General features: G+C 35.0%; 1 protein-coding gene across 4 annotated transcripts in view; it reads right to left on the bottom strand.

Annotated features, from left to right (window-relative positions):
* The window catches only part of CPS1 (carbamoyl-phosphate synthase 1), a 354353-nt gene that overhangs the window by 91226 nt on the left and 237516 nt on the right, over positions 1–25611 (bottom strand). For all 4 annotated transcript variants that reach the window (XM_049106700.1, XM_049106699.1, XM_049106701.1 and 1 more), the window contains 4 exons: positions 7332–7441; positions 4052–4196; positions 2889–2978; positions 1118–1174 (listed from right to left, as the gene is read on the bottom strand). In XM_049106700.1, the coding sequence (XP_048962657.1) occupies positions 1118–1174; positions 2889–2978; positions 4052–4196; positions 7332–7441 (402 nt within the window). The remainder of the gene's footprint in view (positions 1–1117; positions 1175–2888; positions 2979–4051; positions 4197–7331; positions 7442–25611) is intronic.

Below are 25611 nucleotides of genomic sequence, written 5' to 3'. Positions count from 1 at the left end.
AGGACTGTGTAAGCTCTCACTGTCTTCCTTCCAGTCATGGGTGTGTGGCTGTGCCTTCTTCAAAGAGCTGTTTTCAGAAAGCTCTTCTTTCTCTTTACAGAGATCCTATGTCAATGTGCATTCTGATAAGGAGTCTACAATAGATCTTCTTGAAGAGTCTATTTCACTTTGAAATAGTATTATTTCTTTTTTTTTCCTTTTTTTATGTAATAAAATTCAATGGGAAACTTTAGTGGTATTTGGGGAATTAAGTTAGCATTAGTGAGGTAATTCTCTTTCTGGTCTGGGATATGAAGGTTTTGTGTAGGGAAAAAAATAGTGCCCTCCTTTTCCAACTAGAAGAAGCAAGCAGATGATGATGACATATTCTCAAAAGGAGGGGTCAGATGGTTCAGCAATCAGATATGCAAGCAAAAAATAAAATTACCTTTTATCATCTCGGGCATTGGTACAGTCTTACGAAAGACTATATAACTGAAGTAACGTTTGCAGGGTTCATTGGACACACCCATGAAATATAACTCATTAATTTTACAGATTACTCTTCCAAGACTAAACAAATAACAGCACCAATGCTGCACACTTCCTTGTTTGCCTTTTTCAGCAGGTCACTATTAAATTGAGGCAAAATCATTATGCACCTGGTTACCTTCTCCACTGGTCTCACTAACCCTGTCACGTGAGCAGAATTATAAAGGCCTCGACTCACTGGGACAGTGAACACACAGTGGGCGCTAAATAACCTGCTGCCAAGTGAATTAATCTCGAGTCCATTTGGCAACAAGCTTCCCAATCAAGTATTCAGTCTTGAAAATACATCAGAAGTAGTAAAACAAGATGACAGAGGCCCAAATGACAGAAACTGGTCCGATTTTTTCTCTGGAAAAAATTTTTTCGTTGGACTCCTCAAGCACTGATAAAAAATAGAATATATATTATATTTTTTAATTTATAAAGAGTGAGCATCATAAATATACTATATACGATATGTATCAGGAATATATATATAGATAGATATCCATATCTACCTATCTATCTATCTATCATCTATCATCTATCTATCTATGTAGAGAGAGAGAGAGAGAAACTTAGAATTGGCTAAAGATGATGATCATACCTTATCCCGAATTATTTTAGTCAGCATTCTTGTATCCACTCCATAAATTGCAGGGACCTATAAGAAAAAAAATTTGTAGTGACAGTGAAATTGGAGGAAATTAGATCCAGCATATTGTTTTCAAGTTATAAACTTAGCATCATCTATCTTCTTGAGCAGTAAATAATTTCCCTGCTCTTTCTTTTCTCTGACCCAGGGTGACTGTGTTGTCAGAACACGGTAAATTGCTGTTCCAGTTGGGAACAGGACTCTTAATACCCAGGCCCTTCCTCAGAATAAAAAATGAGAAATTCGGAACATCAATCTTCTGCTACAGTGTTGTTTCTTTTTACAACAGGATGTTAAATAGGTAATGTTACATATTTATATATATTATAATATATAATTATATATAATTATATATTAAATGTATTTATATATATAAATAATGTAATTTGTGAACTTCATAAGCAATGAAATATAAATAATGTGCAAATCCACATTTTAAGCCAAATGTTCTGGCTACCTATGAGACACTCAACTCATTTTTCTGAAGATGCTTATTAAGTAGTCAGGTTGTAATGAGATTTGGCCATCCTATTAGGAAATCAGGCAATACCACCATGTTTTCTTTTCTTTGAGTGGTTGGATAGAGACAGATGTGGTAAAATAAAAGGGCAATGAGTTAGGAAGCAGCAAAACAGGTTCTAATTTTTTTTCTTCCCATTTATTTGAGTGATGTTTGAGCAACGTGTTCTTCCTCACTGTACACAGAAAGAGGTGAACTAGTTACTTAGACCCTCTTCTACTCTATGTGTCTGTGATCATGAAAGAAGTTTCAAAGCACATTTTAAAAACAAACTAACAAGTCATGGATTAAGATTATACTCAAACCATTGGTTCTGACACAGAGCAGCTGTAATATCAGTTGCCTGATGACACAAAGGAAACATTAAGCGGAGGGTCTCCTAAATGACCGTTACAAAAATTAGCTGTCTCGGGAATGGAGGTGAATTCAGATAATGGTTGAGAATGAAAGAGCAATGATTCAGAGGATGATATAGATGCCTTCTTCTCCCTCTTTAAGATTTAGAAAGAATGAAACCCAGGAAGCCAACATCAAGATTTCTTGATTTGTCAGAAAGGAGCAATATTTAGGTAGATGTTCACTGTGTGGCAGAGCTTCTCAGAATAATACTCTATCAGTTATAGACCCCACAATAATTCAACAAAAAACAGCTATAGCAACACTGGAGATGAAGCCAAAAATATAGCAGGTCTCTTAACTTTAAGTACATCTGATATTGAAACCAGGGAAAATCCTCTTATTTAATTAGAAAATAATACTTAAACTAAGGAAAGTATAAGACAAGGTTTTATAACCCTTTTAAATTACTACTTCAAATAATATTATATCAAATTATATGTCATAGAGTCGTAATGTTTGAGCAGAAAGAAATTTAATAGCAATCTATTTATCCCATAAGAGTTAAACATTTAGGAAGTATGGTATGATTACACGATCTGCACAAAATCACACAGATAGTTAACAGTAAAGCCGGTACTAGAACCCATGATGCAAGTTGTATGTCGCAATCCTGGATATAAGGGGATGGGAAAATTAAGTGGCTCAAGAAAATAAGAGATTCTAAAACATTCTCTAGGTCCTTTCCCCAAAAAGAAATGTTACCAAGCCTGTGTGAGTGCCACGTAGTGGATTAAACCAAAAACACATGGCCCTTGGTGTTTAGAAGAGAATTAGTCCAGACAGGTCAGCCTGCATATTTCTCACCTTTTCTTCCTGTAGCCACTGCCCAAGACTCTTGGTAGCCAGCCAGTGGTGGTAGTCATCGCTATAATTCAGCACCAGCAAACCTGCAACCTGGAAAGACAGGGAATTGTTTTAAAGGGGTGACCACAAAATACTATCCAACTCTTGTGACTTGTCTTACGAGTCTGTTTGCAATTTTTAAAAAAATGTTTATTATATCCACAGATACAAGGCTTAAAATTATGGAGACATGAAAAAAAAAGATGATCATCATTCTTCTCTTAAAATACATCGTTATTACCTTAATTACCACGTCGAGGAATAGTCTTACCCCATTTGCCAAATTCAATGACTAAGCTAGGCTCCCATCTCAGCACCTTGGTACTTTTTCTCTGTGGCATTTAACAATAGTCTAATTAATAATTACTTTAATATACATGAAGAGTAAATAATTTTTCATCTTCATTTAAAGGAGACTGAGATATATGGGGAAAATGGTGAGAAATAGAATTAAGCTAAATGATCAGTCCAAGCCATTCAAAAATAGAGTGGGGAAAAAAAAGAAAAAGAAAAATAGAGTGATGAATTTGGAATATACATTTTTTTATTGTTTCTATGGTCCACATTCCTAATATTATCCAAATTTATTTTGATTAGGAAATCTTAATGTGTTTACTTTTAGACTGGCACATAGCTATCTTTTATTCATCCCCTAAGTAGGATAAGATTAAAAGGCAAATAGTTGATACAGAGTTGATTACCAAAGACCTTTTAAAACATAATTCATCACCATTTCTTGTAGCATAGTTGTCATTTAGACTTATAGCAACATCTTTCCAAATTAGCCAAGTTTCATCCAAGGCATTAAGAACAAATGCAAAGTGCCATGAAAAATGAGATTCAAAATAATATGTTAAAAATTATTCTCATATACATAAGGTTGAGAACACAAGTTTAATGGTTTGTACTACAGTATTGAGGAAAAACTTTGACTGCCTTAAATTCTTAAAAATAAATCAACTACCCCCCCCAAATGAGACTTTTTATTAATTTTTTAAAGTAGGCTTCATTCCCAACGTGGGGTTCAAACTCACAACCCTGAGATCAAGAGTCTCATGCTCTAGGAACTGAGCCAGCTAAGTGCCCTGAATTGAGACTTTTTAAATAGTCATCACTGGCACTACCTTAATTCCATCAGACTCCAGATATTTGCTAAGTCCCAGTTCATCCAGTGCAGTAGTGTCAGGGGCTCCACCATTCCCAATAATGGGATTGGCCATGGTGAGAATCTGTCCCTTGTAGGCAGGGTCAGTAAGAGCTTCCGGGTACCTGAGTAAAGATGCCAAAAAATTACAAACAAAAAAATGTATGTAACTGCAAAACTACAATCCACATACGTACTCTTAATTATTGAACTCTTGACAATCAGAGAACATGAGATTAAAATCCTATAAGGATGCCTCTAGATTTTACAAATCTAAAGAAATTTTATGGTAGAGTATGAAAAGCTATCCCATCACATTACTGATATGAAAAGACAAACTGATTTTTTGAAAAAGCTTTTTCATTTGAGTATAGTTGACACACAATGTTACCCCCCCTTCCCTCTGGCAACCATCAGTTTGTTCTTTGTATCTGTGGGTCTGATTCTGCTCTTAAGATAAACTGACTCATAAGTACTAAGTACTAAGGCACATAATTTTCATCCTCTCTACTTCTTCAACTCTTTAATTCCTTAAAAACTTCCTTCATGGGTCTTCACTTTGAAAAAAAACTGTTCTATTTAAAGTTTGAAGGTATCCTGAAGTTTCTCCTTGCCTACCAGACATGAATCCAAACTGATATTTACTATTAAGGGCTCTCAGTTTCACCAAAATATTAATTGTTAAAAATGTTTAAGTTACTTTTTTAAAATGTCTTTTAGGAAACTGAAGAGTATCCTGATTACATCTCTGGTAAGTCACTGGCATCACCAGTGACTTCATGGGTATCTACGTTTATTAAAATTCATTGAACATTTAAAAGGACTGAGTTCATCTCTGTGCTAGAATTACCCAATAACCTAAAGGTCGTAGGTTTTTATTTTAAAGTCTAGAAAAGGGGAAAAACAAGAATACATATATTCTAAGAAAGAATTGCTCAATACAGTTGATTGTTAAAATAGATTTTGAAAGAGGTATATAGGTTTGAGAATCATTATCAACTTAGAAAAAAATCAATCCCACAAGAATTAACCTGAAGCACTTCTGACTTCTAAATCAAAAGATTCCAAATAACTATTTAAAGTACTAATGTGGAATTAGGGAGGAATGCATTAGGTCTTTATTTTAAAGTTAAAGACACATATAGTCTCAATTTTATGATATATATATATATATATATATGCATGTATATCACTCTTATTCTTAATATTAAGAAACATTATTCCAGTAAATACCAGCAGTTATCTGTAGCTGTTCTCTGTGCTGAATACAATGCAAATGCGATTCCCCCCACCCCTGTACTCACCCACTGCCCCACTCACTTTTTCACTTTCTGCAGAAAGAGTTAAACCAAATTTTTCTTGTGGATTAGTACTACTGAAATGAATTCAGGTGCTGAGGGGGACAGAATCAACAACCTTGAAACCAATAAAGTTCAACTCAGGCAGTAGTCAACATAAATTCTTCAACCCCATCCAGACAAACTCCTCCCAGAACTACCTTTGTCAACAAAACACTTAGTCTTTCAGCTCAGCAACCCCTGAGGTGACTAGAGTGCTGTAATATTTATCCACACCTCCATCAGCTAATTTCTCAGATGCCTCTCACCTGTCAGGAACTGATAATTTTTTAACCAAGGCTTACACACAATATAAATGCATTTCTTGAAGATGAAAAACAAAATAACCCCTTTAATTATCAACCACCTTGCTGAGTGAGCCACACAATGAATGAAAGCAACAATTCTCAATGGAAAATAGGGTCTGTGGACTAATCTTATTAATGAATGCCTTTTCTACTTCAAAAACATCTTTAATTAATTTAATTTTACTTCCCTTTCTTCTTTCTCTCCATAAAAGAACCGGCCGTTCCCTTTAAACATATGCTTACAATACTCTCTCTGGTAAATGAATAAATACTGCTTGTCCTAGAGAACTGCAGTGTTAGAAGCAAATTAATCCATCAGGTCCTGTTTGACTTTTGTGATGTGACAAGATTTATTACCCATAATCTATCACAGGGAAGAAAACTCTAGTGCCCTCCATCATTCTGATCTATATTAAACAGTTGTTTGTTGGCAGGTATATTAACACAGCTAGTAATTAGTGCTGTCGAAAAGCTTAAATAATTGCCTGGTGAAGCAAAACTTTGCAAACAGCTTTCATACACTGTAATTTAATGTTCTCACCAGTGGAACCATTTTAAAACCCACCTAATATTCTTCATTTCAAACAGAGAGTCGAGAGTTTACAGAAGAATGTATGTTAATAATATAATGTAAGTTTGATCAGTCGATAACTTCGATATCAGTTAACCCAATGTCTCCTTGTCTTTATAAGGTTAACTGAATTTTCCTAAAGAATTTCTCAAATACTCCAAGGAAGTTTAGTCCATTGAATCTCTAATGGAAACCTCTTGAAATCACCCAGCCAAATTTTTTTAAAGGACTCAGCTTGTTTGTTTTTTTAATCTCAGCTACAAATTGCTATCTAATACAGCTCCTTCATTTTTAGATGTGGAAACTAGGATTCAGAAAGGTTAAGTGATTTTTCTCAATATTGCAGAATCTATTGTCATTGAAAGTTGATCAGAACTTTAGTCTTCTGGTTCCCAATGAACAGACATTTGTTGGTTGATTAGAACAGCTGTGTGATTTCTGTGGCAGCTCTTATCTTTGTTGCCACACGTCTATTAGCAAATCTTAAACACTGAGTTGAGTCTCAATTGATAAATTTTGAAAATATTAGATCTCTGAACCTGTAAGACAATAAATGTATCTGTTATTTCACCTTTCTTACTATAGTGCGAAATTACACAGAATACCTAAGAACTTTCTTAGCTCCTTATAGTAGTTCATAGTAGATGCGTAAGGTGGATTCTTAACTGTGTTAAAGGAATGGCACCAGTGTGCTACCCATCCTTTTCCTTGCTCTGGTTTTTACCTGACTCAGATCTATACCTTCCCTCGCAGAAGCCATTTAGTAATCTCATATAACCTGTGTCCTTGGACTCGAGGTTTCTAGGATTAATTTTATTCTTTATTTTCAGGGGAATACGAGTGTTTGTGTTCTTTCATTTTACCGCAGCAGGGAAGAGTTTGTGTGTATGCTGGAATAGACCACATGCAAGCACAGAGCAACGTCAGGAGAATATGTAGTCTTATTATGATGTGATGATTTCAACTTCCCACTGTGAGTCAGGTCATCTAGTTATTCCTCTACACAGAGGAAGAGTAAAACCTTGGAGCACGAGCATTACTCACCCTGCCAGGCCCGTGTTAAAAACCACTTCACCAGCAACAGAGGATGGATGGCCGAAGGAGTAACCTTTCATCTTAGTTCCATCTTCCAGGACAATGTGTGCTGTCTGCGCCTAAAGAAACAGATCCATGAATCTTAGCTGAATACAAAACATGAGGCACAACTAGTTGAGAAATATCCAAAGATATGATACACACACTTTTTAAATAAATATACACCATAGTTGATGAAACCACACTGCCTCTATTTGGAGTTGCTCCCCTGTTCCTTGTCACTTTTCTTCAAACGTATGGCTCTAGTCACTGGCAGCTGTTTTGTTTTGCTTGAAAAAAGAACTGAAGCATGTTCATACACTGTCTATTCTAAGTCTACTTGTAGAATTATTGACAATCCAGAAATACTTCTGTTGAGCTGAAATGTTAAGTCTATCTTTTTCCCCTTACTATTCCAGAGCATGGCCCGTGTCTTGCTTTAAGGGAACTTCATGAGTTTGCAAAAACATTGTGTATTGTACCATAGAGCTCATCATCACTCTGAGGTTTAGAGCTAGAAGGAATCTTAAAGATTATCCATCACATTGTGTTCCGGAGACCTGGTGTAAAGAGGCAGCCCATGGGACAACTCCATCACACAAGAGGGCTCCAGAACACAATGTGATGGATATTAAGATTTCTTCTAGCTTAAACCTCAGAGTGATGGTGAGCTCTATGGTCATAGAGGAGCCAAAACTTTGTCCCTCTATTAATACTGATACAAAAGGAAGCACTAGGAAACATCTAAAAAGAGATCACATTATATTTTTTAGTAGAGTTAATGGTATCTATGTCTGGTTCTCTCTTTAGAATATAAGGCATTCTGAATTTGATTACTTCACCATACTAATCTTTGAACCAGCCTCTGAAAAATCCATGACTAAGAAGAGGTGCAATGAGAGAAACTTATCTTAGAAGCAGACATCAGCTGCTCTTCAAAATTCTACTGTTGAAACAAATTAGGTCAAATTTCACTATCCATAAAATTCAGGGAAGGGAGAAATGTGTTAAGCCACATTCTGAGAGGCAAAATGTAGACTCTGTAAGAAACTACAGGGCAAAATAAGTGGAACATGGTTTTACAAAAATATAAAGAAAAATATCTCTGCAAGAATTGAGGAAATTTGGTTAATTTTTGGTGTAATTTTTTAAGATTGGAGATGGCACTGTGCTTATATTTAAGAGTCCCTTTTTTAAAAAAGATATATGGCAAAGTATTTAAGAATAAAATAATATGACATATGAGATTTCCTTTAAAATATTCAAGGGCTAGGGCAAATGTATAGACATATAAATAAATTTGGCCATGAGTTGAAATTGTTGAAGTAAGGGAGATCAGGGTGCTGTTCTCTCACTGTTCTCTCTGAGAAGATTAAGTGCATCCATTAAAGAGAAACAGGAATTCTCTACTTTCTTTCCCTTACAGTTTTAGGACCAGACTCATAGTGTCTAATCCTTTTGTACCCTACCATCCACCCCCACTTCCACCACACACACACACACACACACACACACACACACGTTGGCATACAGCAGAAGCTCAGTAAGTGATTTCTAGACCTTTGTTACTACTCTCTTTTAGTTTAGCAACAGGCAGTCAGCTTTTCTAGTGTTAAAATGGGAAAACCTGATTATTTTTCTCTAGTAGTCTTCTCCATAGAAATACAATGCCCCTTTTTAGGTATAAAGTACACAAATCTCTTGGCTTTCGAATGATTGCTCTTTAATGTATAAAGCAGTGTTTGATCATCTTTAAACCAATATACTCTATGCCTAAATATTGTTTATAGTAGGTATGCACACACATGAACTTATATTTACATGCAAAATAATTTAGTATATCCTATTAAAATTGATATGTTGAAGATACTCCTCTCAAAAGGAGAATTCATTTTTTTTAAAATCAGAGGCACAATGCATGGATCTATTTCTGAGAAAGATTGGACAAAGTGCTGTACTGCACTTCTTATATATGTTTCGGTGTATGAGTGCATATGTGTGTGGCCATAGGCAGAGTGACCCAAAGGAATTTTGTTGGCTTATTAAATAATCTTTAAGATAAAGTTTCGTTTTATGTATCGCTTTGGAACTAGGGTTCAAGATCTCAAGCTTGATATTTTATCTTTGAATAATTATGGTTTATCTTCTCAGCAACTTTTTTTTGGAATTTAAGAAACAAAACATATAAGCATAGGGGAAGGGAAGAAAAAATAAAATAAGATGAAAACTGAGGGAAGCAAACCGTAAGAGACTCTAAACTATAGGGAACAAACTGAGAGTTGCTAGAGGAGAGATGAATAAGGGATGGGGTAATTGGGTGATGGGCATGGAGGAGGGCACATGATGGAATTAGCACTGGGAGTTGTATGCAACTGATGAATAAGTAAATTCTACCCCTGAAACTAATACTACACTCTATGTTAACTAAATTGAATTTAAATTTTTTAAAAGCTTTGGAATTACTCAGCATAAAGAAAAATAAGTAATTAATGTAATATGAGTGGTGGCAAGGCTTCTACACAAGTTCTGAATTCTGCTTCTGTATACAGGAAATCAACTGTGCATGTCACTTCTTCTAATAGCATGATTTTCTTATTTTGCATTTTATTTTAACTTGCCAACTATTGTTTATTTACAATTCAAGACTGATGACTTGACTTATTACAATTCAAGACTTATTACAATTCAAGGTTGATGATTTTAAAAAGTAAGAATAATAATGTTCAGTGTACTGCTAAAGATTATAAGCTAATCAAATGTCTATGGTGATGGTTCTCAGTAGGGGAATTTTTAATGGGAAAATTCCTTAGGTATCTCTGACATGTTTCACTAGGTGAAACTCTTTGGTCCAGTAATGAAAATTCACTGTCAAAAAAGTATTTTCTACTAAAAGGACTATTTTCTGTTCTTGAGGAATTCATGTGTAACCTACATGTTTCACAAAATGGAAGGAGGGAAGAAAATATTTTCCTAAATAATATGTAACTTTGATAGAACTTAAAAATAACTGTAGTTAGTTGGCAAAATGGGCATGAACTACTAATGCAACTGTTCTCTATACACCAGTTTATCTCTCCTAGTCTAAGCCATACTTGCCTAAAATATCATTTACTTTTTTATCTTTTTTTTTCTTCTCTCATTTAAGAATTGCAAATTGATCTCTGGGTTAGACACCATCTAATTATTTTAAAGAAAGGTAAAAATTAACATAAGCAAATCCAATTCTTATTAGCTTGTTCCTACAATTCTACTTGCCATTTTTCTTTCTCTCTCCATGGGACTAGATTTCTACTTTGCTTTCAGCCTTTTAAAGATATATTTGAGGAGACATTTACTGTTGCCTGAAATAGTCCCTGAGATTGTGTTCAATATGTCTTTTTGATCCTTTAATTTTATTTTTTGTTCTTTTTGGCAGCTTTTATAGATCTTCCAATGCTCTTTCCCACTACACATTATATTGTTACAAGGCTTCTGTTTATTGCCTATAGTACCCTTTATATTCCACTTAACTACATGGGCCTCTGATGAGTTTAAAATGATGAGTGCCAATTGACTTATCTATGAATTGATAGAGGAACTCTGAACAAAGAGCTATTATTTGGAATCCCCTCTGCTAGCTAATAGTTCCCCAAATGCTATTTCATTCCAATGAGTCCAAAAGAAATCACCTAGTTACTATTGTAAGATATTTCAGTAGCCTCATCCTAGTAGAAAGAGGTCCATAGCCTTAGGAATTAGATTGTAACATTAAGTGATAATTTAAGTGCCTACTGCCAGAGCACTTTAATACTTCAAATGCTGAAAGTACAAAGGAAACCTTAATGAAGAGAAGCCTGTACATCCCTACTGTGTCAGGGAAAGTAACCGAAGGATACATAAATATGAATTCTACGAAGTAAATGACCTTAGTAGACATGGTCATGACATGGTCCCTATGTGATTAATAAAAATGTATATGCCAATAAGACTGCTTAGACATTCAGGTAAAAAAAAAAAATCACTGAGCACCTACAATGTGCCAAGTCCCATGCTAGGCTCTGGAGATACATGGAAAAGTGTCCCTAGGCCCTCCATTTAGCAAAAGAGCTAGATATCTGCATGAATGATAAAAAGAAGAAATCTCAAGAAGAATATCACTGAACGACCTGGGGATAACAAAGATAAAATTTCCTTGGCTTTGGGAGATTTTTCTTTAATAAAAGAATTCACCCTTTCTTTTCCATCTATGCTTTAAGTAATACAAATTAAAATTTTACTAAAGAAATTCATGTCAGATTATGAATTTAAAGTCCAAAATTTAAAGACTCTTTCAGGGGGTGTCTGAGTGGCTCAGTCAGTTAAGTTTTGGTTTCAGTTCAGGTCATGATCTCATGAGATCAAGCCCCATGTTGGGCTTTGTGCTCTGCAGAGCCTGTTGGAGATTCTCTCTCCCTCTCCCTAAAATAAATAAATAAATCTTAAAAATAAAAAAGACTCCTTCACATCTACTCAAATGTCATCCATTTTCTTGGCGAGAACTACCTTGACCCTCTTATTTAAAATAATTATATGCGCCCCAGTGCTCTATCTGCTAATATCTTCCCCAGTCCTTTATCTGCTTAGTCCACTCTTCCTTTATAGCAGTCATTGCCTCCTAATATATCATCCACTGCCTTATTTTTCAAACTTCAGGTGTGCAGAGTATTAGGTCGGCTTCCTTTGCTGGTGTACCTCCAGGGCCAACATCAGTGCCTGGCATAGAGTAGACAATTGTTCAATTCTTGTTGCAGGACTAAATATTTACTGAGTATTAATCTGAAGAAAATAACATAAGAATATACTGGAAATCATTACTATTTTAATCATTATTATTCAGCTTTTAGTTTGTTCAAGATATGAATTTAAAAATAAGCAATACTTGTTTTGAGTTGCCTTTCCATTATTCTTAACTAAGAATGCCTTTCTATAACATTTCTAATCTAGTCTCATAATGTGAAGATATTATGTTGGGAAAGAGATATGAGTGGCATTGAGGGAGACAAGGGTGAAGAAGGGAAAGATCAGTGGATGGTTAAACCAGCATATGCATATTGAGTATGCTACATTTAAGTGTAAAAATGTATGCAGATCTCAGACAAATATCATGATAATACAAAACAAAAGATCATTTATAACTATTTACTAGGCATTTCACATGAAAGAGGCTGACAGTGCTTGAATCACTTAACAAACTGTTTCATTCCCTATTTCACTTTGCAAATATAGTCAAAGAATGAGAAAGCTCTCCTTACCCAGTAAATTCTAAAATATAGAGGAATGGGAAGAAAATTCTGTTTTATTCTATCTAATTTTAGGATAATTTATGGAAATGAATCTTGAAGAAAAATTATTTTACATTTCTTATACTATTCTCAGGTATTAAAAATATGAATTTGCCATCACAGATTCAAGTGAAAGGTCTAAAGTAAGATGAATTCAAAGGGATAAAAAGTTATTTTGCACCCTGAAAGCTCAATCACCAAAATGAGTTGAGTAAACATGTATATATCCACCTTACTCAAACAGAAATTAGAGTCTAATTGGCTGCTGCCCATCTCTTTGTCAATCATTGCAGAGCAATAGAAGGAAGCATGCAATACATTCTAAAGTGGGTCAACTCTGACCCCTGCTTGGTGGAATTGTGGAGGATTTTAGTTCGGTTAGCTCTCACTAGACATGGAGAACAACTATTCTCCAAAATGTGAACACACATATGAGCATTATTTGCAGATGGATACTTTGGATTTTTCCTTTGTTTTTCTCTTGTTGTTGTTAACTTGGGATAACAGTCTCAATTCTTTTTCACATGTCCTTACAGTTCTTCATTTTACTTTTTCCCTTCTGGGTCTTTAACTAATATTCCAATAACTTTTCTTAGTAAAACTTTCATGAAAATTAAATTCCATATGTGACAGGATCCACTTAGCGCCTTAATTGAGTAGCATTGAGTAGCACTTAGCAGCATTGAGTACTCACTTTCATTATAGTGTAATTCTTCATCACTAATTAAATGCATATGAAATTATAAGAATATTCTTCAAATCTCAAAATCATAGCCAATAAAAAAACTTAACTTTTAATCCACTATCTAATTTTAGATTTAAGTGCCTCAAAGTCAAAGGACTAGTTAAATTTTGTTGTTATTATTAGCTTTTATTCATAGTGACTCCACCAAATTGACAATAAAATGCGTAGAAAACAACCCAAACATGCATGGCCCACTAAAGATAATCGTGAAAGGAACCTTAGCAACAGAACAAGAAATGTCTATCTGAGAATCTCATTTCAGTGAGATCAATCACATGGTGTTTGGCAAATGCTTAGGTGACAGATTTTAAAAGATAAAATAACTATGCATTGTAAATATATATTGACATGTTAGAATAAGAATAAATATAATTTTCCATGTAACCAGGTGAGGAATTATTTTAAGTAAAGAGAGGGTAGATTTCTGGAGGAAAAAAGCAGATGCTTTAAGGGAAAAAAAAAATCATAGACTATGGTCAATTACTTCTACCCGGGCCCCATCCATACCAATCCATGCACATCCCTATTTATTAGGGATCATTTAAAATTGTACTCTGTGGGGATCCCTGGGTGGCTCAGCGGTTTAGCACCTGCCTTTGGCCCAGTGTGTGATCCTGGAGACCCGGAATCGAGTCCCACATCGGGCTCCCTGTATGGAGCCTGCTTCTCCCTCTGTCTGTGTCTCTGCCTCTGTGTGTGTGTGTGTGTGTCTCATGAATAAATAAAATATTTTTTAAAAAGTTACTCCTTTAAAAAAATAAAAAATATTAAAAAATAAAATTGTACTCTGTGGATGGAAAGGAAAGGTAAGATAAACGCAGTTGGTTTGGAGAGAGCAGTGCTGACCGTCCCTCCCACCTTTCTCTCTCTCTCCCTATTCCCTTGCTGGTAAAATATGGATTTCATTGTTTTTTTCATTTGTTTTTTGTTTGCTTAGTTTTGGTTTTGGTTGTATAAATGTGATTAATTGCTGTATATGAAAGGTCAGCTCTACAGATGACTTTGAAGACTTTGTCAGAAAAAATAAGCCTTGAAGAGCTATAATAACTCGGATATGTCCAAGTTCTCACCCTCATCCCTGCCATCTCTTCTTTCTACCTACCCAAATCCTACCACTTGTTAGAAATCCAAGTTTGATTATCTTTGTGCATTAACCAAACGAGCAGAAGACTTGTCCCTTCCCAAGTTAAGGCTAAACAAAAATTGACACTTGTTATTTACTGCCCCATATCCAAGCATGTAACTAATTTCTCCAATAAGACTATAGACAACACCAGACAACATCAAGGACAGAGAGCCTGCCTGTCTGTCCCACACAGGATCACCAGCACATAACAAAATGTCTGGCACATAGTGAGTGACTGGAGAAACCATTTTGTACCTCTCTGAATTCATACCTTGGACCATGAAGTTAACTTTCAGAGACTTTGGAAATGGTCTTTTAACCCCTGGTCCACAAGGAAGAAGTAAGAGGAATTATTGGTGACTTTGGAAAATGGAATTGGGCAGGACTGGCTCAGCCTTTCTTAATCTCTTTTCAAAGAAACCTGTTCTAAGTTGTACATCAAGGCGGGACAGCTGCAGTTGTGTTCACTTGACTAAGGGAATAGAAGTTCCAAGAAGCTTATTTGGTTACATATCTAGGCCCTGTTTTCTAAGCAGCATTAACAGTAATAAAGCTGATACTTAGACTGCTGTTTGAATACTGTGTCTTATTTCTGTATTGATTCTAAATAGAGAAGTTGAAGAGAATGTATCATTAATTATCACCCTAAAATCTTACTAGTAGTATAAGATACTGATTTGTTGAATGCATGAATGAAAATGAATGAATGAATGAGTGAATGAATGAATGAATGAATGAGTACTTGAATGAATGGCTATCAGGTGGCAAAGATGCAATATTTGGATGAATGGCTATCAGGTGGCAAATTTGAATGACTGGCTATCAGGTGGCAAAGGCGCTACATAATTCTATTTTTGTTTCTCTGGAACATAACTGGCTTAAAGAATGCATTCTTGCTTTGCTCCAGTCATATTTTAACTATTTCTTTTAGGTGCTGCTCACAAAGCTAAGGAGCAATGGACAATGTACAGCTGTCTTTAATAACATGTGATTTATTTCCTGGGAGACTAGTTAAGGGAATAAAGAACACCTGCTTTCACAGTATTTTTCTTCCATATTCTACCAACTAGAGATGTAAGTGGGTACAGCAATTCCTTTTTATAAAGCCATTACATCATAATTAAGCTTTATTCACACTTTAGTAAATTACTTTAATAAGATTATCTACTAACTGTTTAGCAGAGTACTGCTAAATGATTAATGAATTTGGTAAAACAGAAAAAATGAAAGTATATGCTATCTTCCACATCCCTATTTTCCATTATTTCCTTTAACATTGAAAATTAGAAACTTTAATACTGGAAATAACAAACATTTATTTTTTCATTTTATACTTGATGTAAGTTTTTACCATATTGTGAATTCTTACTTCCTTTGTCTTATTTTTAGTTGAACTTCTTTTATAAAATATAGATTTCTAGTTCAATATTTTTCTCATTGTCATTGGTTTTACAAATCTTTCAGATCCAAAGATAGTAAGTCTAACAGTAAGATGTTGGAGTTTCAGTGTCTCTCTTTTTGGCATCTTTTCCTAACATCCCCTGGGAGAACAACTTTCAAATCACATCTGGTCCCACACGCTAGATAATAAAGTTACTTAAATAATTACTACTGTAATTAAAAATAATTCCACTGTTCATTGGAATGTAAAATGATGCAGCCATTATGGGAAACAGTATGGAGATCATTCAAAAAAAGTAAAACTGGACTACCATATAATCCAGCAATCCTACATTTGGATATCTACCCAAGGAATTGATCGGGATCTCAAAGAGATGTTAGAACTTCATCTTCACTGAACACTATTCACAGTAATCAAGATATGGAAACAACCTAACTATCCATCAATAGATGGGTATATAAAGAAAATGTAGGATATACCTACAGCAGAATATTACTTAGCTTTAAAAAAGGAAGGAAATTCCATTATGTATGGCAACATGGGTGGACCTTGAGGACAGTATGCTAAGTGAAATAAGCCAGTCACAGAAGCACAAATATTGCATGATTCCACTTATAAAAGATATTTGAAATGGTCAAACTCATAGAATCAGAAAGAAGAAATGTGGTTGCCAGGGGCTAGGGGAAGGGGTAAATGGGAGTTACTAATCAACAGACATAAAGTCTCAAATGTTTAAGATGAATAAGTTCTAGTGATCTGTGCAACATTATCCCTAAAAATTTACAGTTAAAAATTTGTTAAGAGGATGGGTCTCATGTTCTCTTACCATACTCTTACTATGCTCTTATTATACTATATATTCTTACTATAATAAATCCTCTTACTATAATAAAATACTATTTTATTTTTACTCTTACTGTAATACTCTTACTATATAGTACTCTTATTATAATAAAGTAAAATAAAACAGTTCCACCGCATCATAGTATCTACTAATTCATAATGACTATTAGTAGCTCATAGGTAGTAATCTATTTACGTCTAGAATTAATTCCACATTACATTGGACTTTGTCACTACCCAAGAGAAAATCTCCATCATCATTTATTATTGCTTCCCAATTGCTCCCCGTCTCCAATCTCTCCCTGCTTCTACCTATCCTATGCAGTGCAGTTAAAAGCTATCTTTCTTAAACACTTACCGCATAATACTAATCTTCAAATTCCCCAATTAACATTCCGAGTTCCATCATCTGGCCCATTTTCTTAGACTCCCCACCTTTCTAGACTTTTGTGCTTCCTTTTCCTGTCTACAACCTGGTTATCCTTCCTAGTCCTGCTCCTGATATTTCTTCAAAGATCCCCCAAGTCAGAATTAACAACTGATTTTCCTGTGATCTCATTGCATTTGTGTATACTGTTTGTATGTTACCTTTTGATTTAATTGAAATGACTCTTCTACTTTGCTAGTTCATGACTTCTGAGACAGAAAACCCAATGCCTAATTCGATTTTATATTCTCACAGAAATAGCCCACTGTTGCTCACACAGTAAGGCAGTCACTACATACTTGGTGAATGCACAGAAATATGGGTCATTATGTCATGTTAAGATGTTGTTCACAAGCTGATATCGTGGTTTTCAAAGCAATTCTCTAATGCCCACTGGCTACTGGGTTTTGTTGGCTTGTTTATTTTTACTTGTGAGCAAATACAGATGTCCCACATAGGTATAGTTCATGCTAAAAGGTGGAAGATGAAAGTAAAGAGTGAGTTGGGACTGGGTGTCAACCTTGTGTCATAAGCATCCCTAGGTTTCTACACTGACTAGGTTCATACAACTAATGTCTTCAGAAGAGCCTAGAAGATGATTTCTAATCTTTATTCTTTGGGCTTCCTCATAGGTTGCTTCCATTATCAGTACTAATTATTATCTTAGCATCGACTTAAATCTAATCCTCCATCACTGGGGAAAAGGAATAAACTAGATGTAGCATACATTGCCCAATTATTCTCCTTTCTTCCTTTACTTTTTTTTAAAGACTTATTTATTTATTTTAGAGAATGAGAAGTGGGGGAGGGGTATATGGAAAAGAAAAGGGAGAGAATCTCCAGTAGACTGTCCCCTGAGCATGGAGCCTGACACAGGGTTCAATGTCACCACCCTGAGATCACGACCTGAGCTGAAACCAAGAGTTGGAGGACTAACCGACTGAGCTACCCAGGTGCCCCTCTTCCCTTACTTTTCATCTAAAACGCTTGCCAAATTTTGCTATATGTCAGGATCAATTCCATTTATTTTAATTCACTAATAGTCTCATAATATTACACTTCTATACCAAATCCTTAAATAGTTTACAACGAATAACCTGTTTTTATTCACCTCTGGAAAAAAAAAACTGAGGCTGCCATATTTTTATTGATATTGTTGCTGAGATTTACATTTAGTGCTGGTATATATTTAACACATTAAATATTTTAACTAATTTTGAGAATCGTAACTAAGGATGACAAGTATACTTCAATTTTTCTCTACTTTGTGACCATATGTTAAAGCACCTCCTACTTTGTTTCTATTTTAATTCTGAAATAATCGTTATGTTTGAAAAAAAATAAAGCATAACATGTCTTAAGCATGCCTTATAGAAGTAGATTGACCCGTCACAGTCCTGTTTCTACCTTTTGGTATTGCTTTAATGAGACCCTGTTAAGGCATAAACCAGATGGCATATATAGTTATCTGTGCTTATTAAGGTCTATACGCAGTTGCACAGATAAATTGTGTATATAGGTTTGAGTGATAAATGTCTACTCTTCTGAGAAAGGTATCTTATTTCAAATAAAATTATGAAGTTATGTTGGAAAAATAGGATTTGGGAGCACATTGACCTCCCTGGGAACTTTACCCTGATCCCCTCCTTGAGGCCTCATTAATAGCAATTAACATGACATGTTAGGCCCTGTTTTAAAGCTATTGATGGATTTTCTCTTCTAATCCTCATAAAAAACAATGAGGTGGGCAATGTTAAGATCTCCATTTTAAAGAAAAGCTAACTGAGGTTTGGAGGAGTCGAGATCATTTCACTAGTAAATGAAAAGCAGTGACTTCTGACTGTCATCAGTATGGCTTACAATCCACAATCCTCTATTATGCTATCATTTCCCTCTGCTTGGAGCCAAGTAGAAAATTTCATTTTAAGATTATGTATTGCCTCTTTTTCTTTTTCTAAGCCTACTTCTATTCCTTCTTTTCAATTTTTTTTAAATAGGGATAAAAAGCAATGCAATTACAAACTCACTTGAATTTATTAATAAAAGCTTTCTTTCAAAACTGCCATGGATAAATTGCAACATGCCCAAGTCAACCAAGAATCACCTAGCTTAAATCTATAAATTGTCAAAGTGAAATGTCAAGCCATTAGTTATATCCTGTAATCTTAGGAGAACCAGAAGGCTTTGAGAACTTTTCATACTGATTCCAAGCCCTTGAGAAGAGTAAATGAAGCTTTCAAGACTATTAGGACCGTACATGCTGTAAACCTGGAGATGCCCCTCTGGGTCCCCTTCATGAAGGACCCACTGTCCTGCTGCAAGCGGGGAGGCATGGGGATAGTCACCAGTCATCAGTTCCTTCCGGGTCCACTTTAGCTCCAGAGAGCTGTCCTGCCATGAGCCAATGGAGGCCCAGCATGGAAAGCCCCATGCCCACGCTGGCTACTGAGCCAGGCAGGGAGATGAAAGCTCAGGTCCAACATAGGATACTCTGATGGTGTATGGAGCTCTCTGTCAGGTTGATCTATGCTTCACCAAGCCTGCACTACAGTTTACTCTGCCTGACTCTGTTTCCTCAAGCTTCCCTCCACTAGAATTGACCCCTAATAAACATCTGGCTCCCTAAACACCATTTCAGTATCTGCTTCTGGAGAACCTAACTCATGATAGATACTTAAGCCAAACAAGTCAATAAGAATTCAAAGGCTTTGGAGAATCTCAAGAAATAAAGTTTTGCTAATTATGGGGGTTCTAACCCAGAAACAACTAGATGCATATGGAACATGGCAGGACACCCAAAGGATTTCTTTTCTTCATGTATCCTTCAAACATTAAAAATTAGCCCAAACTTTGGGTGAATTTGACATCATGCCTAAAGGTCAGTCAAGGTCCTTAGTCCAAAGCTCATGGTACTTCCAAGTTGCTCAATGTCTAGGAGTAGGCAGGCATTCACTTTTAGGGGCCACTAAGCACAAGTTTAGTATGCAACTGCCTAAAATAAAATTTATACACATACACACATACATACACTTCCCTATACCTTCTAAAGGTCTCTTGATTGAACTTGAACCAATGTTTAAATTGTGTCTGCAATTAATAACATTATCTCCACCTTGTCACAATTGGATTTTTCTCCCATCCATGTAATTATGTTTACGAAATATGCAAACAAACCCCTGTACCTCATGCCCACCCTGCCAAATAAAGCCAACAGTTTGTAGCCAATGTGGGTAGCGAGAAAAAGGCATCAAAACTAGTTCACGCTTATAGTTTGATTTCTTTTAGCCTGGAGCATACAGATACTGTGGATCTGGAAGCCAGTTAGATTACAAAACAAGTAATCAGAAACTGTGTTTTTGTGACTTTATATGATTTTGAGGGATAAAGACTGAAATTAGTAGTTCCTATGTCCTAGTACTACTAAACATTACTTTTGTCTGCAAATTTAGAAGAGGAACACCCATAAGATAGTAGATTTTCCCACACATAATATTTAAGTAGGCTAAAGTGGAATTTTCCTATATATATGTAAATACTCCATTTTAACCTTTTATTTTACAATTGTATTTTTCTCGAAGTTAAACTAAATCACATAAATTTCTACATGATCCGTATCCTTATGCTACTTTTTAAATGGAATTTTTAATAAACTGCACAATCTTTGGGTGCTGTACATTCTAATATTTATAGAACCTGGAGATTCTTTCACAAAGTATAGGTAATTTCTGACAAAAACACATTTTTTTGTGAGGGAGCTTGCATATAAGTAGAAATTCCAACAAATCCTCTATTTATTGGTTTGTCTGCCAAGGAAGTTGATATTGTTGTTTTACCATATCATAAATTTTTTTAATGATCTCAAAAATGTGATGCTATAAGCAAATCTGCCATTTCCCCTAAACTTCTCATCTCTTTAGGGCTTCTGATTTTTTTCCCCAAAATTAAAATTCATTGTAAACCTACATTTATGAGTCTATTTTCATTTCCTGGTAAGATGACTGATTAGCTTTAGGCGACCACAAATAAATGACCAAAATTTTACACCCTAATACTCTCAGTTTGAAATTAGGTTTAAAAGGGTAGATGATTCAAAGAACTTTCCAGGATAAGAACAATGCAGCAACTATTAATAGGAGTCACACAGCTAAATTCTCCTTCAAAAAGCTTTGAAAATGTGTCCCCGGTGCTATGCTCAACTGATTTAGAAGGCTTAGGCTTAGGAAGTAACAGTCAAAATTCAAGAATAATTTATAATTTAACCTATGAAAGTTTTAAAAGAGCCCAGTGTTCATTACTGTTTTTAGGCTTTTCCTTTGCATTCAGTATTATGTTATTTTTTTTTAATTTTTACTTATTTATGATAGTCACAGAGAGAGAGAGAGAGGCAGAGACACAGGCAGAGGGAGAAGCAGGCTCCATGCACCGGGAGCCTGACGTGGGATTCGATCCCGGGTCTCCAGGATCGCGCCCTGGGCCAAAGGCAGGCGCTAAACCGCTGCGCCACCCAGGGATCCCTCAGTATTATGTTATTAAAAGTCATCCACTCATTCCTTAATCATTCCACATCCCAGTATCACTCTGGGCTAACTTTGAAAATATTGGTCCTTTGAAGCAGTTTTCTTTGGATCCATTAGTTTGAGACAGTGGAAAGAAGTCAAAATAAGACTTTTCTAGCAGTCTAAAATTGCTATCAGTAAACACCTATCACATTAGATTTCTGCATATGTGAAGCTTACAGGACTATGTGAGAAAGAAACAAATTGAAAATTGAAAGACAGCATGTTTTGTTACAACACATGACAATATTTTGGTTGAAGTGGAAGTAATATGTCAACTATAAATAGCACTGCCCTAAAATATCCTATTTAAAGAATTGTTTACTAAATCAAGAACCCTTACTAATTCTTTGATTTAAACAATCTGTTCTCAAAATGCAAACAAAAAGGGAGAAAAAAAGGTAATAAAAATTAAATAATTTATTTTATGTGGGGATAAAGTGTGGTATGTAAGTGGACTCTTGAGTAAGCAAAAACATTACAGCAGGAGAAGTGATTTAGAGCATTCTGAAACCAGGTTAAACATCAATGATGGCTTCAAGTATATAAGCACAGTAAGCAAAATGCCAAATTAAAAAATTCTAAGTGGTGTTTGGGCCTAATTAAAAGTCTAACCAGATTTGCTATGGGCATATTTCACTTGGTGTACCAAAACAGACATCCATGTGTCTTTGTGTTAACTCTAGCACTTACACATCCATGAAATGGGGATAACTACATTGTTTCTTCCCCTGAGTGTGAGAATTTATCAGTAAGATGTTCTGGATGTAAAGCCCCAAACAAATTTATCAATAAGCTCCATAAAATATTTGAATATAAAACATTATAGTTGCAATAATCCCCTTGAGCTAGTAGTAGAAATGAAAATGATTTACTCTGGGAATCTGACTGTACTGCTGTTAAATCATTTGTCTACATAAATTATTTGTATATCAGAAAAAGTTGAAACCCCATGAGTTTATTTCCATTTTCACCAAGGCCTAAAGCCATATAACATCTTTGATTTCTGGCTTACCTGATGTTTCTTAGCTATTAGTTTACATCAATACTCATCCTTCCCAGAAATAAAATAAATCTGAACCAAGCTTTAGAAAGGAAGGAGCTTAAAGCCAGCATTTATTTCAGGTATTATTGCACAGATAATATGGTAAAAGTTAAAATATTAAGGCATTCTTTATTAGTAAATTAACCTTATTTTTCACTCTTGGAATCGTACTATCAAAATATGGATACTTAAAATTCAGAATTAAGGCGCAATTTCTGTGTGGCATTTTTAATGAGATCCTCTGTAGTTATAATGCCTAACACTTACAATTAAAAGTAGTGTAACAGCAGTAATCAATTAAGCCTTACAACATCCTAACTTAATATTAAGCTCTCTGCCTTTGGTTAAACATAAGCCATTGTTGAGGGGGAAAATCACAAGGCTAATTTACTTGAATACTTCTCTGTTCTGGACATTTGTAAACAAATGAGTCAGATCCATAAGAAATTTTTATTCTAGTTATGTTTCTCATTATGAATAAAATGTAGCATTTAGAAAAATTCCATTACAAAATAAATTCACAGAGGGTAGGTTTTTTAACAAGTACCTTAATGAGCGTCTCCTATGTGGTAAAATTATTCTGAGAGGGATCTCCAATATTGTAAGCTAATTTTTATTTTATGGTAATAAATTAATATGGTTTTATTTAGTTCTACATCATAGATGAAACTTCTTCAGTAAAATTCTTAGTGATGCATTGACCCGATTGATTCATCTGTTAGAACTTCATGTTAGCCAATAATCTCCCTGTGAAATATAAAAGACTGACATATGGCATTTAGTAAGTTGACAACACAAGAAAAAGGAATAGAGGAGCCTCGAAAATATGTTTATGAATTGAATTCATTTAGATCAGATGAAAAATATCAAGTGGAAACTATTGGTCACTAAGATGAAGAGTCCAAAACCAAGTCTGATGCTGGCTCACGCAGGCAGCTTCCTTCACACCTCAGTCACCATGCATACACTAGAAAATACTAGTCACATCAAGCATGTTTGGTCTTGCATAGCAAACTGCTGAAGCCTTGAAGTGGGCTCTGGCATGGCCATTGCTAAGAAATATTGAAAACTCTCTATTATACCTCCAGGCTTTGGTACAAGTCAGAAATGTGAAAAGGTTTAATGAAGATGTGATGGCAAAGGAATGTTCTCCATTTCCACAAGAGTAGAACCTAAATTCACTTCTACACCATCAGTAATTCTGCTAAGCATGATCAGGTGGAAACTCAAATCTCCATCAGCTGGAGAAGGAAGTAGAAGGCCAAGACTTGTCCCGTTTCTATAGGCACTTCCCCTATCAGATTTCTTAGCTTCCTACATAGGATTGTAACTCAGATGAAGTGAGTGAGGTGCGTTTTGGGCAACATGGATGGAGGCACACCATGGCCCTGCTTTACTGATGCACCTTTAGTGGCTCACTCGCCCTATGCTTATCTAGGTCCTGTTTGACTATCGTTTTTTTCAACAGTTTTTGGCAAGAAGCTCAAAATGACAAGGCACTCTTAATGAACAACAAATGAGCCTATACTTTAGAAAGAATGGGGGGGCGATATAAAAAGTAGAGTACATAAACGAAAATGTTCAAAAAGGAGGCTACTTCCTAATTAAAGAAATATCATCCATCCAAAATATACAAAGTTGTTAATAATCCAGACCAATTTTTCAACCACTCATTTGGGATTGAATTTTATTTTATTTTTATTTTTATTTTTTAAAAACTTTATTTATTCATGAGAGACACAGAAAGAGAGGCAGAGACACAGGCAGAGGGAGCAGAAGCAGTCTCCATGCAAGGACTGAATTTTAATTTTTTTTTCAAAAATCTGTAATATCATGGATGAAATCCAACCCTAAAAACATATCTATGTGTATTAAAGGTTTAATACAAAAGCTATTTTTGAAAGTGTATGATAACCCTATCCCTACCCCCACCTCTAATACATACAAAGAAACTCCAATATAATAATGAACTCTATTTCCTGTGAATGTCTTTAAAGCTAGTACAATATAACTAAATGATTCTAATTGTATGAGTTTTTGTAGTTGCCAATTTCTAGTCAAATGACAATAGCTCCTCAAGATTGAGCTAAATAGGTAGTTTCATGTTGGAAACAGAATATAAAAATCTTACAAAATGAAAACCATTCAAAGGGAATAATGACTCCTAGGGCTCAATTGTATCTGAAGTACCAGAGAGAAGGACACTTGGACTGTTAGATTCTTGGCTTAATTGTAACACAGGTCACCATTTTGAAAAACAAGTGGATTACCGTGAGAAGCAGTACCTACTGATCCCTTTTATATTCATAAGGAACTTAACCTTTTCAATTTAATACCTTTGATTTCCAAATTCATTTGCAAGTAAAAATAAAACTATTTCATCTTGGTGACTTCCCAGAACTTGTGATTCAGAATTTTTAAATTTATAAGTTTCTTGAAATCAGAGACTATCCACTTACTACTCATTTATTTCCATTTATTATTCTTCCTGTATACTCCCAAGATAAAAGCATTAAAAAAGATATTAGGATATACATCCTGACTTTTGGAATTGAATTCAAAATAGTAGAGATCATTTGCTTCATAGTTCTTGAGTTTAATTTGCTATAAGCAATATCTTCCTAGGTGTATGTTTAATATTAAGGCAAAGGTGAAAAAAATCATCATTATATATATTTGAGAATTTTCATCAGACGTTTTGTCATTATAATAATTATAGTTCATGAAAAACATGAAGAAATTCTGATCTTTCCACTAAGTCTTTCTACTAAAATGTATTGGACAGAATTTTTTTTTAAGTATCCAG

Source organism: Canis lupus, chromosome 37 (genome assembly GCF_003254725.2).
Source record: "Canis lupus dingo isolate Sandy chromosome 37, ASM325472v2, whole genome shotgun sequence".
Lineage (NCBI taxonomy): Eukaryota > Metazoa > Chordata > Mammalia > Carnivora > Canidae > Canis > Canis lupus.
This window is presented reverse-complemented; position numbering and strand designations above follow the sequence as displayed.